Source organism: Typopeltis vanoorti, chromosome 3, assembly GCF_054136105.1.
Source record: "Typopeltis vanoorti isolate ZY-2024b chromosome 3, IOZ_Tvanoo_1.0, whole genome shotgun sequence".
Lineage (NCBI taxonomy): Eukaryota > Metazoa > Arthropoda > Arachnida > Uropygi > Thelyphonidae > Typopeltis > Typopeltis vanoorti.
Genome location: NC_143551.1, coordinates 10,483,592 through 10,501,248, shown reverse-complemented (window position 1 = coordinate 10,501,248; position 17,657 = coordinate 10,483,592). Strand labels below are relative to the sequence as shown.

The window sequence follows — 17,657 nt, the reverse complement described above, 5'->3', positions numbered from 1 at the left end:
AGATACTCCAAGTAATCTTCTTAGCCAACCCATTTCAGTAACTAATAATTTTCTCTCTTCAGCCTTTTTGAGTTCCAGCATTCACTTCCATAGAGGAGTATTGGGAGGACCATTGTTTCATAGATTCTTACTTTAGTTACTTGTTTGATGTCTCTTGCCTTCCATATTTTATTAAGTCATCCAAAAGTTTGAGATGCTTGACTGATTCGTCTGTTTATATCTTTTATAATTTCACCATTGTACTCAATAACTCCAAAGTAGGTGAAGTTTTCTACCTGCTCTAGATTCTTACTATCAATTTCAATTTTTAGATTGGTGCTTCTTTTTCCTATTTGCATAATTTTTGTTTTGTCTATATTTATGTTTAATCCAGATTTTATACACTCCTTTATTTTATCAGAAATTCGCTGTAGATTTTCTTCTGTGCTTGCAAGTAATGCAATGTCGTCTGCAAATTTTAAATTTGTCACATTTTTCCCCATGTATTTTGATTCCAGTCTTCATTGTTTAAGGCCTTATTGGTTCTTCCAGTGTAAGATTGAACAGGTCGGGTGACAGATTGCATCCCTGTCTTACTCCGCTCTGTGTGGAACCAGTTGGTTAAGGTGTCCTCCATTCGTACTGCACTTTCAGATTTCTCATACAGATTATTTATTATTCTTATGGTTTTGTTGGGAATTCCAAATTCTTCCATAGTTCTCTTCTATGGATTGAATCAAATGCCTGACAAAAGTCTATGGAATTTATGTAGCAACTTTGACTGTACTCCAGTGTCTTTTCTATTACCTGTCTTAAGGTGAATAGTTGATCGATTGTGCTTCGCCCTGGTCTGAAACCTGCTTGCTCTTCTCCTAGTGCCAGTTCTATATATGGCTTAATTTGTTTTTCGAGTACTTTTGTAAAAACTTTACTTGGAATACTGAGGAGGCTAATGCCTCTGTAATTATTGCATTCTGTTTTATCTCCTTTTTTTGTATATAGGAGTTATGACTGATTTGGTCCAATCAGTAGGCACTGCTTAGTTTTTGTAGATCCTTTCAAATAATGTTTTTAATGGTTCCAAAAGTTGTTCCTTTCCTGCTTTTAAGAATTCTGCATGTATTTGATCAATGCCAGGTGCTTTCCTAGTTTCGAGTTTTTCTATGCTATGTGCTATTATTTCTTTGGTAAAGATATTTGTTTCTTCTTCCATTTCAGTGGTTGGAATCGTAATATTTTATAATTACATACTGTTTATATGCATATGAAAACACCATATAATCCTAACCACTTTCTGAACACATCTCCACTAATGACCATTAGCATTCTGTGGAAGTTATATTCTCCTTCAGTCAATTCAAACTACATTGTAGTATTTCTTCTCCATGAAAAAATGATTACACAGACGTTCATCCACATATATATCTTCTTGACTTGTAATGCCTCACTATTTGGTTAGATTGTTTTCAAATCTTCTGTTCTAAAGATCTGTCCTCGATGTTCAACTGAAACAAGTCTTAATCTATAGAATTATTTAATTTCACCCATTCTAAATTCTCAAATCCTATCTAAGCCTTGATTCTCCAAATAAGTGTGCTACAATACTTGAAAAGAACAAGGTATTATTTCAATTTTCATTGAAATAATTTTTTTTTTTTGGGGGGGGGGGGATGCTTAAAGGTCAAAGCTGTATAACTGACAGGAGATCTCAACATATCCTTTAAAGGAATGCTGAGAACCAACCAGGGCTTCTGACCTAATGTCCAATCATCACTTTCTCATGTGCACCCTGTTGGGTATCTACCTGGATACTGAACGAACGAGGATGGGCTGGCAATTTGGGATTTAGCTGACCAAATCTTATTCTTATTGGCTTAAAACCAATATACAAAATGATGGTACAACATGACAAAATTTCATGCCGTCTGGGGCGTCGCCCAGTTAAACATGCTGCCCGTTGTTTTCGCCAGGGAACCAGGGCGAACAGCGAAAAGTCAGCTACTGGAACAAATCAGAAAGCACACCCCCAACTCAATATCACCAGAGTTAAAGATTGGTACTATCAACATAAGAAGCCTGAATTGCAAAGAAATGGAGCTAGCTGAGGAATTAGATAAGTACCAGATCGACATAATAGGGGTGACTGAAACAAAAAAGACAAAAACTGGTGAGCTCTTTCTGAGCAATAAATACAAAATGTTATATTCAAGCAACGACAATCAAGGTAAAGAAGGAGTAGCCATTGTATTCAACACTAAATATGAGGCTAATCTTCTTGAATGGCAGGCAGACTCAAGTAGAGTAATGTGGGCAAATATGAGAATGGGGAACTGGACAATGAGACTTATTTGTGCCTATGGTCCCACAGAAGGTTCTACTAAGATAGAAGTGGAGGAATTTTTTGATGCTTTAGAGAAAGAAACTGACACAATGAAAAAGGAAAAGTTGGTCCTTGTTGGGGATCTAAATAGCAGAGTAGGAAATATTTGTCAGACATACAAAAATAGTTTCGGAAAATTTGGAGAAAAGATCAAAGCTAATAATAATGGCAAATACGTTGTTGAATTTCTGCTCAGGACATGGACTGGTTATTACTAACACCATGTTCCAACATAAAAACGTGCACAAATTCACATGGAGAGAAGAGGCAAGGAATAAGAAAAGTCTCATTGACTATGTTATTGTTGAGAGTGATGTTTTCTCCCCGGTGTGGGACACCAGAGTGTACAGAAGATTTGAAATTGGAAGTGATCACTATTTAGTCTTGAGCAGGATAAAATTGAATATCATATTGAAAAAAATAACATGTAAGAAAGTTTTAAAGCGAATAAAAGTTGAGCAGCTCTCAGATGTGAACTGCAGAGTAAAATACACACAGATTATTGAAGAAAAAATGAAAGAGTTTGAGAACAGGAATCAAACCTTAGAGATTCAGTGGCAAGCCTCGAAGAAAGCCCTGATTGATTCAGCTAGAGGCATGTGGTGAAGTTGTCTGCAAGGATAGAAAAATTAGAACACCATGGTGGACACAGGAAGTTAAAGAGGCATTGAAGGAAAAGAAGAAAGCATATCAAAAGTTCCTGGCAAATAAGTCAACTCATGCTCTTAGAGAATACAGAGACAAATGCAAGAATGCTAAATACTGTGTATTTTCTAAATCACTTAGGGAATTGAAACAGACTATTTCAGAACTCAGGCTATTTCGTTTGGCAGGGAAAATTCTACAAACAAATAGAGGGGACAGCCATGGGCTCACCACTCTCCCCACCCTTAGCCAATTTTTTTATGGAGACCTTTGAGGAAAAAGCCTTAGCCTCTGCCCCACAAAAACCAACCATATGGCTTCGCTACGTTGATGATGTGTTCGCTATTTGGCCACATGGCTCTGAAACACTCCTCTCCTTCCTTACACACTTAAACAACCAACACACCAGAATCAAGTTCACCCTGGAAAAAGAGGAAAACAACTGCCTCCCCTTCCTAGACACACTAGTCACCCGCTAGCCTGATGGAACTTTGGTTTTCTCAGTTTACAGAAAACCCACCCATACAGGCAGATACATCCACCAACAATCCCCCCCCCCCTCACAACAATATGGAGTGGTAAAAACACTATACAACAGGGCTAAACTAATCTGTTCTAACGACATAGCCCTTAACACCGAACTAAATCACAGTCTCAACACTTTCTCAGGCAATGGCTACCCCCCCAAAAAAAAAAATCCAAAAAATATTAAAACCTACAAACCACAGCCCCCCCCTCCTCCTCCCCTCCACAAAAAAGATTACTCTAAATCCATCACCATTCCCTACATCCGAGGCACCTTGGAAAAAATTACCAAAATTCTAAAAAAACATGACCTCACCTCCTGTTACAGGCCTTACAGAAAATTGGCATCCCTTATCCGCTCTACCAAAGAATATAGAAAATAAATATCAAGAAGGTGGCAAAATATTCTGGAGGTTGTTGAAGAAGCTTAGAAATGGAGGAAAGAGTGCTGTAAAAGGAGTTAGAGATGTTAAGGTGACATGAAAACAGGAGACAAAGATATCCTTGAAATATGCAGTAATTACTTTGAAAAACAGCTAAATGAAACAAGAAGTGATGACAGCACAGTGATAAAAAACACTGACCAGGCATGCAGTCAGGAATACATATCCATATTTGAAGTAGAAAAAGCCAAAGGCTTGAAATGTGGAAAGGGAGCAGGAGTAGATGATATTCAACCAGAAATGCTGAAGTGCGGTGATATAAAAGTCTTACAGTGGCTGCACTGCATAGTTCAGAAAGCCTGGAAAGAGGGACAAATTCCCGATGATTGGAGTAGAGCTCTCATAGTAACCATATATAAAAAGGGAAATAAAACTGAATGTGAGAATTACAGAGGTATTTCCCTACTGAGTGTTTCTGGCAATATTTATGTAAGTATATTTAAGAAACAGTTCAGAAGAATGTTGGAAGAAAAGCTTGGTGAAGAACAAGCTGAATTCAGGCCAAATAGAGGCAGTCAGGACCAGATCTTCACTTTACGACAAATAGTCGAGAAAGCATGGGAATACAACAAAGATCTGTATTTAAGTTTTGTCGATCTGGAAAAGGCATATGACAAGGTGCCAAGAGAGAAGCTATTCAATGCGATAGTTATATGCTGTCAATGGGGCATTATATTAAGCAATACTTAGTCTTTATTTCAGTTGCAAGTCAGCAGTTAGAACTGAAGGAAGTACAGGAAGACGGTTTAATGTTAAATGTGGTATGAGACAAGGATGTACATTATCCCCTCTGTTATTCATTATCTATATGGATCACATTATGAAGGAAAGTGGTATTAAACATGATATCAAAATTGGAGATGTTAATGTCAGCTCTTCGCTTTATGCAGACGATGATATAAATCTGCTACGCGTCTGCAAGATTCCTCGACTAAATTGAATAACTGTTGTACTTGATATGGTATGAAGGTCAGCAATAAAAAGACAAAGACAATGAAAATATGTAGAATTGTTGAAAATGTCAGCTGTGTTGTGAACGGAGAACCTGTGGAACAAGTAAACATTTCAGCTACTTAGGCACGATTTTTAGTGAAGATGATAAATTATATATGGAAATAGACAATAGTATCTTACAGAGGTATTTCCCTACTGAGTGTTCCTGGCAAGATCTATGCAAGTATACTTCAGAAACGGATGAGAAGAATTGTGGAAGAAAAGCTTGGTGAAAAACAAGCTGGATTCAGGCCAAATAAAGGCTTTCAGGATCAGATCTTCACTTTACGACAAATAGTCGAGAAAGCATGGGAATATAACAAAGATCTGTATTTAAGTTTTGTTGATTTGGAAAAGGCATATGACAAGGTGCCAAGAGAGAAGCTATTCAATACGCTGCAGTTATATGGTGTCAATGGGGCATTATATCAAGCAATACTTAGTCTTTATTTGAGTTGTAAGTCAGCAGTAAGAATTTAAGTACATTATCCCCTCTGTTATTCATTATCTATATGAATCTCATTATGAAGGAAAGTGGTATTAAACCTAATATCAAAATTGGAGATGTTAATGTCAGCTCTTTGCTTTATGCGGATGATGTTATACTTCTAATTAAATCCGCTACAAGTCTGCAAGATTCTCTGACTAAATTGAATAGCTGTTGTAATAGATATGGTATGAAGGTCAGCAATAAAAAGACAAAGACAATGAAAATAGGCAGAATCATTGAAAATGTCAACTGTGTTGTGAATGGAGAACCTGTGGAACAAGTAAAACATTTCAGCTACTTAGGCGCGATTTTTACTGAAGTTGGTAATTTATATATAGAAATAGACAACAGAATCAGCAAAGCTGGTATGGTGGGAAGTCAACTGAATAATTCCATATGGAATAAGAGAGAAATTAGTCGGAACACTAAATTAGCTGTATACAAGACAGTGTTCAAACAAGTTTTAACTTATGGATCTGAGAGCTGGGTCAGAAGTAAAACACTTGGCCAAAGACTAGAGACCGCAGATATGAGAGTCCTGAGAAAGATTACAGGTGTGAACAGATGGCATCGATGGCAATATCATATTAAAAATGAGGATATTAGGAAAGAACATGACATTGTCAGCATCCAGGAATGCGTTAGCAGAGCTAATCTCAGGTGGTATGGTCACTTAAATAGAATGGGAGAGGAAAGATTAGCACAACAAGTGTTCTCTGCCAGGTTCGCAGGAAAACGACCCAGAGGAAGACCAAGATATAGGTGGATTGATACGGTACAAAGTGCCTTAGACGATAGAAATATAAGATCTGATAATGTTGGAGTCTTGACAAGTAACAGACTGATTTGGACGAAAATTGTAGATAGGAAGTTAGTAATGATGTAATTTTTTCATGTAGTACTGTCATATCCTCTACACCCCTTGAGGATACATGGCAGGAATTTGATGATGATGATGATGATACTATGGCTACTCCTTTTCCTTGATTGTCATTGCCTGAATATATGTATTTATGGTTAAGAAAGATCTCGCCGGTTTTGGATCATTTTTGTTTCAGTCACCCCTATTATGTCGATCTGGTACTTATCTAATTCCTCAGCTAGCTCCATTTCTTTGCCATTCAGGCTTCTTACGTTGATAGTACCGATCTTTAATTCTGGTGATGTTGAGTTGGGGTTTGTGTTCAGATTTGTTCCAGTAGCCGACTTTTCGCTGTTCACCCTGGTTCCCTGGCGAAAACAACGGGGGCCTTGTTTAACCGGGCGACGCCCCAGCCGGCATGAAATTATGTCATGTTGTACCATCATTTTTTATTTCGGTTTAACCAATAAGAATACAATTTGGTTCGGCTAAATCCCAAATTGCCAGCCCATCCTCGTTCGTTCAGTATCCAAGTAGATACCCAACAGGGTGCACCACGAGAATGTGAGGATTGGACATTAGGTCAGAAGCCCTGGTCGGTTCTCCGCATTCCGTTAAAGGCTAATCGGAGGTCTCCTCTCAGTTATACAGCTTTGACCCTTAAGCACCCCCACTATTAAAGTTACGAAAAGCTAATCACAGGTGGTATGGTCATATAAATAGAAAATGAGAGAGGAAATACTAACAAACTAAGTTTGTTTTTTTTTTGCAGGATAAAGAGGAACACCAAGATCTAGGTGGATTCATAGTGTAAGAATTGCCTTAGAAAACCAAAAATAACAGGAAGAATATTGGAGTTCTGACAGATAACAGATTGAAAACTGTGGACAGGCAATTAGTAATGAACTTTTCACGTAATACTAACACAATATCCTGACCCCCCTCCCAAGAATATATCAGGAATTTTGATATGTAATATTGTATAAAATAAAGAGCTGAGATTAACTTCACCTTTGATCATCAAATTCCTGATATACCCTCAAGGAGTGTACAGGATATGATAGTACTACATGAAAAATTTACATGATTACAAACTTCCTATCTACAATTTTCCTCCAAATAAATCAGTCTGTTACCTGCCAAGACTCCAACATTATCAGATCTTATATTTCTCTCTTATTATTATTACTACCACCCCAAGACCTCATGGAGTCAAAGACTCTTCTGGGAGGTCCTTTTATCACACACACACACACACAGCTCATCATACCGTGTTTTAAACACATTCAAACTTTTTGCAGAAACCACATTCTCAGGCAAGTTATTCCAATCATTCACAACTCTGCATGAAAAAACCTGCCTCTCACTCCCCTACTCACACCCTCTTTATACAGTGTCCACGGATGACCTCTGGTTCTCCCCTGATCTCCCACTATTCTCTGTAAAACTTCTCCAGCATTCATCCTATAACAACCCCTTACCAACTTATAGATCTCTATCATATCTCCCTTCTTCCTCCTGTCAACCAGACTGCAAATTACATCTTCTCAATCTTTCCTCATACTCGACATTCCACAGGTCAGAAACTACCTTAGTCAGTCTCCTTTGGACCCTTTCCAACATCTCTTCATCCTTCCAAAAATCTGGTGACCAAATAGTCCATGTGTGGCGTAATCAAAGCCTTATACAAAGGAACAAGAATCTCCATACTTCTACACATCAGTGTCCTCCGCATCATTCCCAGAAGCCTTTGTGTTGTCTTCCAATTTTGGCGATGTGTCCCCTAAATTTTAGATCCTTATCCACTATCACCCCCAGATCTCTTATTTCCTCTACTTCCAACAATATATTCTCAAAGCATAAATTCTGCATCCCATCTTTGTTTTCCAAATTTTAAAACCTTACATTTTGCAACATTAACCTCACATCCCAATTTCCGTGCCAGTCACTCAATCTATTCAAGTCTTCCTGTAAAAGCCACAACATCTTTACTACACTTCATGGTTCGTCCAAACTTTGCATCATCTGCAAACAACTGAATATCTCCATCCAAATCTTCACCTATATCATTAATATACAAGTTAAACAGCAATGGAATTAAAACAGACCCCTTAGACACTCTACTAGTGACTTTCCTTTTCCTGGATATCACTCCCCCATACACAACTTGTTGATACCTATCAGATAGTCAGTCTCCAATCCAATGCACCAATCTAATATCCAACCCCATCGGCTCTAGTTTGACTGTCAACCTATCATGAGGTACTCTATCAAAAGCCTTTGCGAAATCCAAATATATTACTGTGTATCCTTTTCCTCTGTCCAAGGAAGCAGTCACTTTATCGTAATAAATAAGTAGATTACTAAAACATGACCTCCCTTTAGCAAATCCATGCTGTCCATCAAAGATAATACCATTGTTATCAACCCAACTCTCTTCTAAGGCATTTTTTTACTATATCAATCCACCTATATCTTGGTCTTCCTTTGGGTCTTTTTCCTGCCAACCTAGCAGAGAACATTTGTTTTGCTAATATTTCCTCTCACATTCTGCTTAAGTGACCTGAGATTAGATAATGCATTCCTGGATGCTGACAATATCAAGTTCATTCCTAATATCCTCGTTTTTAATGTGATATTGCCATTGATGCCATCTGTTCATGCCGCTAATCTTTCTCAGGACTCTCATATCTGCTGTCTCTAGTCTTTGGTCAAGTACTTCTAACCCATCTCTCAGATCCATAAGTTAAAACTGTTTTGAACACTGTCTTGTATACAGCTAAATTAGTGTTCCAACTAATTTCTCTCTTATTCCATATAAATTCATTAAGTTGACTTCTTACCATACCAGCTTTGTTGATTCTGTTGTCTATTTCCATATTTAATTTACCATCTTCACTAAAAATCATGCCTAACTAGCAGAAATGATTTACTTCTTCTATAGGTTCTCCATTCACAATGCAGTTGATATTTTCAATGCTTCTGCCTATTTTCACGGTATTTGTCATTTTATTGCTGACCCTCATACCATATCTGTTACAACAGTTATTCAATTTAGTCAGGGAATGTTGCAGACTTATTTAGAAGTATAACATCGTCCACATAAAGCAAAGAGCTCAGATTAACATCTCCAATTTTGATATCGGGTTTAATACCACTTTCCTTCATAATGTGATCCATATAGATAATGAATAATAGAGAGAGAGAGGATAATGTACATCCTTGTCTGACACCAGATTTAACATTAAAACACCTTCCAGTACTTACTTTAATTCTAACTGCTGACTTACAACTCAAAGACTAAGTATTGTTTGATATAATGCCCCATTAACACCATATAACTGTAGTGTTTTGAATAGCTTCACTCTTGGCACCTTGTCACATGCCTTTTCCAGATCTACAAAAGTTAAATATAGATTTTTGTTATATTGCCATGATTTTTCAAATATCTGTTGTAAAGTGAAAATCTGATCCTGACAGCCTCTTTTGGCCAGAATCCAGCTTGTTCTTCACCAAGCTTCTCAACCATTTCTCGAGTATACTGGCATATATCTTACCAGGAACACTCAGTAGGGAAATATCTCTAATTCTCACATTCAGTTTTATTTCCCTTTTTATATGTGGGTACTATTAGAGCTCTACTCCAATCATCAGGAATTCATCCCTCTGTCCAGACCTTCTGAACTATGCAATGCAGCCACTGTAAGATTTTTATACCTCCATACTTGAGCATTTCTGGTCAAATATCATCAACTCCTGCTGCCTTTACACATTTCAGGCTTTTGATGGCTTTTTGTACTTCAAGTATGGATATGTATTCCTAACCGCATCCAACTAATTACTCCACTTAAAGGATATCTTTTTCTCCTTTTTCATGTCACCTTCATCTCTAACTCCTTTTACAGCACTCTTTCCTCCATTCCTAAGCTTCTTCAACAACCTCCAGAATATTTTGCTATCTTCTTGATATTTATTTTCTATATTCTTGCCAAAGTCCTCCCATGACTTTTGGTTAGCTAGTTTTACAGTGTTTAGCATTCTTGCATTTTTCTCTGTATTCTCTAAGAGCACAAGCTGACTTATTTGCCAGGAACTTTTGATATGCTTTCTTCTTTTCCTTCACTGCCTCTTTAACTTCCTGTGTCTACCATCTAGTTCTGATTTTTCTAACCTTGCAGACAACCTCACCACATGCTCTCTGGCTGAATCAATCAGCATTTTCTTCAGGGCTGCTTGCTACTGAATCTCCAAGGTTTGGTTCCTGTTCTCAAACTCTTTCATTTTTTCTTGAATAATATTTGTGTATTTTAATCTACAGTTCACATCTAAGAGCTGCTCAACTTTTATTCACTTTAAATCTCTCTTGCATGTTCTTCTTTTCAATATGAAATTCAATTTTATCCTGCTCAAGACTAAATGGTGATAACTTCCTATTTCAAATCTTCTGTACAATCTGGTGTTCTGCACCAATGTGAAACCATCAATATCAACGATAACAGTCAATGAGACTGTTATTTTTTTTTTTTTTTTATTCCTTGCCTCTTCTCTCCATTTGAATTTGTGCACATTTTTATGTTGGAACACTGAGTTAGTAATAACCAGTCCATGTCCTGAGCAGAAATCCAACAGATGACAAAATATCAACTTTTTTGATATGAAGCTTAATTTGCAGATTAAGCTGAGGACATGCTAAGCAATAGGGACAGACTGGAAAGAGGGAAGAGCATGGAAAAATAGAAGTGAAATTTATACAGTTACTAATGGATAATGACCTGAAACAGTATGTGATGAACAAGTATTTCAGTGCTAGATCTGATAATACCATCAGAAGACTTACCCTTAAATAAAATAGACACATACTGCCTCCAATCAGAGAAAGTAACAATGCAGTCTTGTTCTGGGAGATTGCTGAATGTGTGCAATTCTCTGTCAAGAATGAGTTTGTTGAAATGTTGAACCACAAGGCTAATAATTATAACCAACTTAGGAAGCAACATGGAACAGTACCACAGCTGAAGAAGCTACAATGAAAGAATGTCAGTAGTGCATGGAAAGTAGTCAGGGTTTGTTTAAGAGAAACAGCATCAGTCTCATTACCCAAAATCAGGAGGATAAACCAAATGGGAATTAAGTGGATCAGTCGAGATACAAAGCAAGAGCTGCAAAAAACATTATAAAGGAAATATATAAAGAAAAAAGGTGATCAGCATGCTCACGGGCAATACAGAGTGCAGTCCAGAAGGGTTGCTAGCAAGGGAAGAAAATTCTAATCAGATGGGGGAAAACTTAGAGTCCCCAAATAAATCCAAAAGGTTTTTTATAGCAAGTAAGGGAAAGTACAAAAGAATTATTACTATTATTACGGACAACTCCAGGGAGTCATTAGACTCATCGAGGGAGGCCCCAAATCATATTCATCACAACTATCTGACATTCATACAGTATCTATCATACCTCGCCTTAAACTCATTCACTGTCACAGCATCCACTACAGACTCAGGGAGCGCATTCCACTCATTCACTACTCTAAAAGTAAAGAACCCAGCTCTAACACCTTTACTAACCACACTTTTGCCCAGTTTCCATGGATGTCCTCTAGTCCTCCCACAACCAGCCCTGTTCTCAAAAATATCTTCTGAATTAATTTTATAGAAACCCTTCAGTAATTTGAATGTCTCAATCATATCTCCCCTCCTCCGCCTATCAACCAATTTTTGCAACCCGCAAATCCTCAACCTGTTCTCATACGGTTCATTCAACAGACCTGCTATTATCTTGGTCACTCGCCTCTGGATCCTCTCCACCTCCTCCCCATCAAGAAGAAACCTAGGTGACCAAATCGGAGCACAGTAGTCTAGATGGGGTCTTATCAAGGCTCAATAGAGAGGAACAATAACCTGCTTGTCTCTGCTTGTCAACGTATTCTTCAGCAACCAAGTGATTTGATGAGCTGTTTTGGTCACTTTTGCAATGTGTCCCCTAAACTTCAATTCCTTATCCACCAACACTCCTAAATCTCGTGCCTCATCAATTTCCTGGAGCAGGGTTCCACCAATGCAGTAAACTGCTGCCAATCTTTTCACCCCAAAATGCATAACCTTACATTTTGCCACATTAAACTGACATCCATTCTCCTTAGCCCAGACCTCCAATCTATCCAAATCATCCTGCAAAATTTTGACGTCATCTGCATTCACTATTGCCCTACCCAACTTCGCATCATCCGCAAACAAATGAACTGTTCCTCTCAGATCATTTCCTATATCATTTATGAACAAATTAAACAGCAGTGGTCCAAGAACAGATCCTTGTGGCACACCACTAGTCACAGGCCGTCTTGTGGACTCTACTCCCGAGTAAACCACTCTCTGATATCTCTAAGTCAACCACCCTCCTATCCATCTCACCAACCCTATGTCCATTCCCATATGCTGCAATTTACTGATTAGAATTCCATGTGGAATCCTGTCAAAGGCCTTGGCAAGGTCCAGTAGAATCACCGTAAACCCATTACCCTTATCCAGTTCAGCCGTCACTGTGTTATAATACGTGAGCAAGTTACTGAGGCATGACCTACCCTTCACAAAACCATGCTGTCCCCGATACAGTATCCCATTTTCTTCTATCCAATCTTGTATTTTCCTCTTGACTATTTTCTCTAAGACCTTGACAATGATTCCTGATATGCTAATCGGTCGGTAATTTACAACAACAGTCTTGGAACCACCTTTTTATGAAAGGATGGCTTTAAACAATGCTGAGTTGCTTAGTAATCACTTTGCAAAGGTGCATCGTTCATGAGATTTTGTAGTGCTAATGTGAGAATTGAGTTAGATGAACAGGAGATGTGCAGCATATTGAATCAATATCAAATTTAATACCACAGCAGGAATAAATGTGCTATGCAAAAGTGCAAGCACGTTACTTGTGCCTCTGACAAAGTTGTTTAAGTTTCAGCCTCTAACACGAGTGGAAAAAAAGGGTAAGATAGTTCCATTATATAAAAGTGGCTCGAAGATAAAAAGTAGCAAATTAAAAATTAATCGCATGAGTGTTAGTTAAGGTATTAATAAAGTTGGTTAAAGGTAAAATCCAGCACTGGATGGATAAGAATGCAGTAATCAATGGTGAGTGGTATGGCCTTGTAAAATGCAGGTTTTGCTTTAATAATTTATTTCATAATAGTGGCACCAGAATTAGATATAAGAATCTTGAAAATAAACTTTCAAGAATTAGATAAGAGGAATTGCTATACCACGATAATGCTGGACTTTGTAAAAGCATATGAGAGAATACTGCATGGATAACTGTTATAAAAGTTGGAGCAAATGGAAATAGATATGAAGCTAATTGCATGGATAATGAGTGATAACAGACAGACCAGAGAGTAGTATATGGTAGAGCGGAATCTAGGAAAATGAGGGTGTCTAGTGAAGTGTGTCAAGGTTCTGTACTAGGGCCATTACTCTCATTTGTATATTAATGATATAGGGAAAGATTTAAGGGAGATATTTGTTTGCTGATATTTGGAGATATTTTAAGGGAGAGTTGTTTGCTGATGATACAAAACTAAGGAAGATAATACTTGATAAAGGAATAAATATTCTGCAGGATGATTTAAATAAATTAGGATTATAAGTGAAGAATAATGGCTGTTAATTAAATGTTGTGAAATGCAAGGTTATGCACTTCAGGTTGAAAATATTACATACTGTGCATCACATCAATGGTACTGAATTGCAGGAAATTGATGAGGCTAGGGACTTGGGGCTAATGGTGGACAGCGTTCAAGTTCAAAAGACATATTGTCAACATTGATAAAATAGCTCATTGGATATTTAACACACTGACAAAAAAGAGAGAGGTTATTAATTATTCCTATTTATAAGGCTACGATTTGGATACATCGTGACTACTAGGCACAGATTTAGTCATATGGGTTTCTTGGAAAGTTCAGAAGGTTGTGGCGAGGATTCAGAGATGAAGTGACAAAGCTGGTGAGCAAGTCCGGAATGCTTTGTATCAGGATAGATTGAGGGTATGTGGGTTGCAAAGTTCAGTTAATAGGCAAAAGGAGGAGATAAGTTTTTCAAGGGATTCTACTATAAAAGTGACACTAAGGAAATTTTACGATATGTGATGAATAGAGAGAACAAAAGGTAACCCTTGGAAGCTATGTATGAGTGTGGTTAGTAATGGTGTGTGGACTACATTTTTTTCCTTGGAGACTAGTGAGTGAGTGGAATGGATTGACAGATTTAATTGTGAGTGCTCTGTCAATGAGTGAGTAAGGAGAGGTATGATGGTCATTGTGCATAAAAAGGTTAGAATGAGTCTCACACAATGAATCTTCTGACTCCATTGAGATACCTTTATGATAATGGCTATTGATGGTATACCGGCATGGGTCTTGCATGAAGCAGCTAAAGAATTATCAGTGCCCTTGACCATGTTGTTTAATCCGAGTCTCAGGTCTGGTTTAGTCCCGAAGGTGTGGAAAGAGGGGAAAATAGTTCCACTGCATAAAGGAGGATCCAAGACTACAGTTGCAAATTACCGACCGATCGGCATATCAGAAGTCATTGTCAAGGTCTTGGAGAAAGTAGTCAAGGGAAAAATACAGGAATGGATCGATGAAATTGAGATAGTGTATGGGGGACAGCATGGATTTGTGAAGGGTAGATCATGCCTCAGTAACTTGCTCACGATTTATAACACAGTGACGGCTGAACTGGATAAGGGTAATGGGTTTACAGTGATACTGCTGGCCTTGGCTAAGGCCTTTAACAGGATACCACATGGAATTCTAATCTGTAAACTACAACATATGGGAATGGATATAGGGTTGGTGAGATGGATAGGTGGGTGGTTGATGGAAAGATATCAAAGAGGAGTTTATTCAGGAGTAGAGTCCAAAAGACTGCCTGTGACTAGTGGTGTGCCGCAGGGTTCTGTTCTTGGACCACTGCTGTTTAATTTGTTCATTAACGATATAGGGAAGGATCTAAGAGGAACAGTTCATTTGTTCACTGATGATGCAAAGTTGGGTAGGACAATAGTGAATGCAGAAGATGTCAAAATCTTGCAGGCTGACTTGGATAGATTGGAGGTCTGGGCTAAGGAGAATGGATGTCAATTTAATGTGACAAAATGTAAGATTATGCATTCTGGGGTGAAAAGATTAGCAGCAGTATACCACATTGGTGGAACTGTACTCCAGGAGATTGATGAGGCCAGGGACTTGGTGGATAGGGAGATGAAGTTTAGGGGACACATTGCAAAAGTAGCTAAATCAGCTCATCAACTCACTTGGTTGTTGAAAAATATCTTGATGAGCAGAGACAAGCAAGTTATTGTACCTCTGTACCGAGCCTTGATAAGACCTCATCTCGACTACTATGGTCAGATTTGGTCACTTAGGTTCCTTCCTGATGGGGAGGAGGTGGAGAGAATCCAGAGGCGAGTGACTAAGATGATAGCAGGTCTATGGAATGAACCATATGAGAACAGGTTGAAGATTTGTGGGTTGCAGAAATTAATTAGTAGGCGGAAAAGGGGAGATATGATTGAGACATTTAAATTGCTAAAGGGTTTCTATAGGATTAATTCATTGGATATTTTTGAGATCAGGACTGGTGGTGGGAGAACTAGGGGACACCTATGGAAGTTGGGCAAGAGTGTGGTTCGCAAGAGTGTTAGAGCTGGGTTCTTTACTTTTAGAATGGTAAATGAGTGGAATAAGCTGCCAGAGTCTGTTGTGGGTGCTATGATGGTGAGTGAGTTCAAGGCAAGGTATGATAGATACTGAGAGAATGTCATATAGTTGTGTGGACATGATGTTTAGGGCCTCCCTCGATGAGTCTAAGGACTCCCTGGAGTCACCCGTAATAATAGTAATAATATATGAAAAATAATAATCTCACATTATGATTAAAAGGATTGTAGGTGCATTCTCAGTACACCTACAAACCAGCATTGACTTATGACCATTGAAGTTGAAAATGAATGTAGTCAAAGAAATGGAAGCTAGATTTTTCTTTCAGAACAGCATGTAATCAGAATGAATTTCTGCCTTTTGGAGATGAGAAGTGCAGGTGGTGGTGGCAGTTAGTATTTTTAAATACTGTCAAAAGATACTTAAAATACAATATGGCAAATATTTAAAAAACTTACCTTACGAAATGGAGGCCAATCTTCTTCACCCGTGCTTTCTTCATGATCATCAGTAACAAAAATCTTTGATGTGTGAACTGTATATAGATGGCTAATAGATACCCCAGAAATATCCCAAAATCTGATTGTACCATCTTCATGTCCTGTTATTAACATATTTTGGGAAGTTGGTATGCTACCTGTGACATGACCTCCTGTTATGGGCCATTCCTAAAAGAAGCCAAAATTAAAGAGAAAATTCAGATTTCAGCATTGTTGATGCAACAATATGTAAAATCAAGAATATTAAAGAACATCAATTTTTATAATCTGTTTTCTTTAATGCAAGAATTGTATATAACACTAAAATTCATGTCCAGACCTGTATGAATTGTGAAGGCTGAAGAACTTGAGGCAATACAAGAATGTATCACTATGAGAAAAATGTTACTTTCTGCCAGAGAGCTTTATAGTTGTTACATTTAAGTATGAAATGATAGGGGTATGATTTGGATACATCTTCATAACTGAATGATTATGTCTCTTGGGTTTTTACAATGGCAACTACTAAAATTAAAATTCACTTACTATAGAATTTATTTCTAATATGTCAAATTCATCTATTTATGTGACTCCCACCCACCAAAGATTGTAAAAACCTACAGTATATTAGTTCTGTGGGTTGGCTAAGAACTTTAGATTTTTTTTTTATTAATTTTCAGTTTTTTTTTTTTTTTTTTTTTTTGTATTTTATTATTTTTTTTTTTTTTGCCATTTCAGGCATCCAATAAGTAGGGCAATGGTCTCATACCAGGCAATGAAATTCATCTACTACCATCTATCTAGATTTGGCCAGCCATGCTTTATCCACTAGGCAAAAGATTGACTGGAATAAAATTAAAGTTTGACAAAAGTTTTTTTAAGACAATATAAAGTTGTGAAGCCCATATCCACAGATCAACCCTCAACATCTGTCTTAAATTTTCAAAGTTTTAGGAAGTCATTCTAAATAGAACTCCTCACTGCTGTGTATAATGAATTAATAATTATTTAAAATTTCCTTTTTGAATTCCTGTAGTTATATATGAAGTTATCCTCCTCAAATCAGTATCATATTGTCACATGCATGCAAATTAGAACACATGAAATTACTTTTCATATATATATGAAAATTAGTTGAAAATAGAT

At 37.5% G+C, this 17,657-nt stretch overlaps 1 protein-coding gene across 3 annotated transcripts in view; it reads right to left on the bottom strand.

The window, feature by feature from the left end:
* LOC150107906 (lethal(2) giant larvae protein homolog 1-like) overlaps nt 1-17,657 on the bottom strand; it is a 443,798-nt gene that overhangs the window by 223,349 nt on the left and 202,792 nt on the right. For all 3 annotated transcript variants that reach the window (XM_090415428.1, XM_090415430.1, XM_090415429.1), the window contains exon 12: nt 16,491-16,700. In XM_090415428.1, the coding sequence (XP_090271554.1) occupies nt 16,491-16,700 (210 nt within the window). The remainder of the gene's footprint in view (nt 1-16,490; nt 16,701-17,657) is intronic.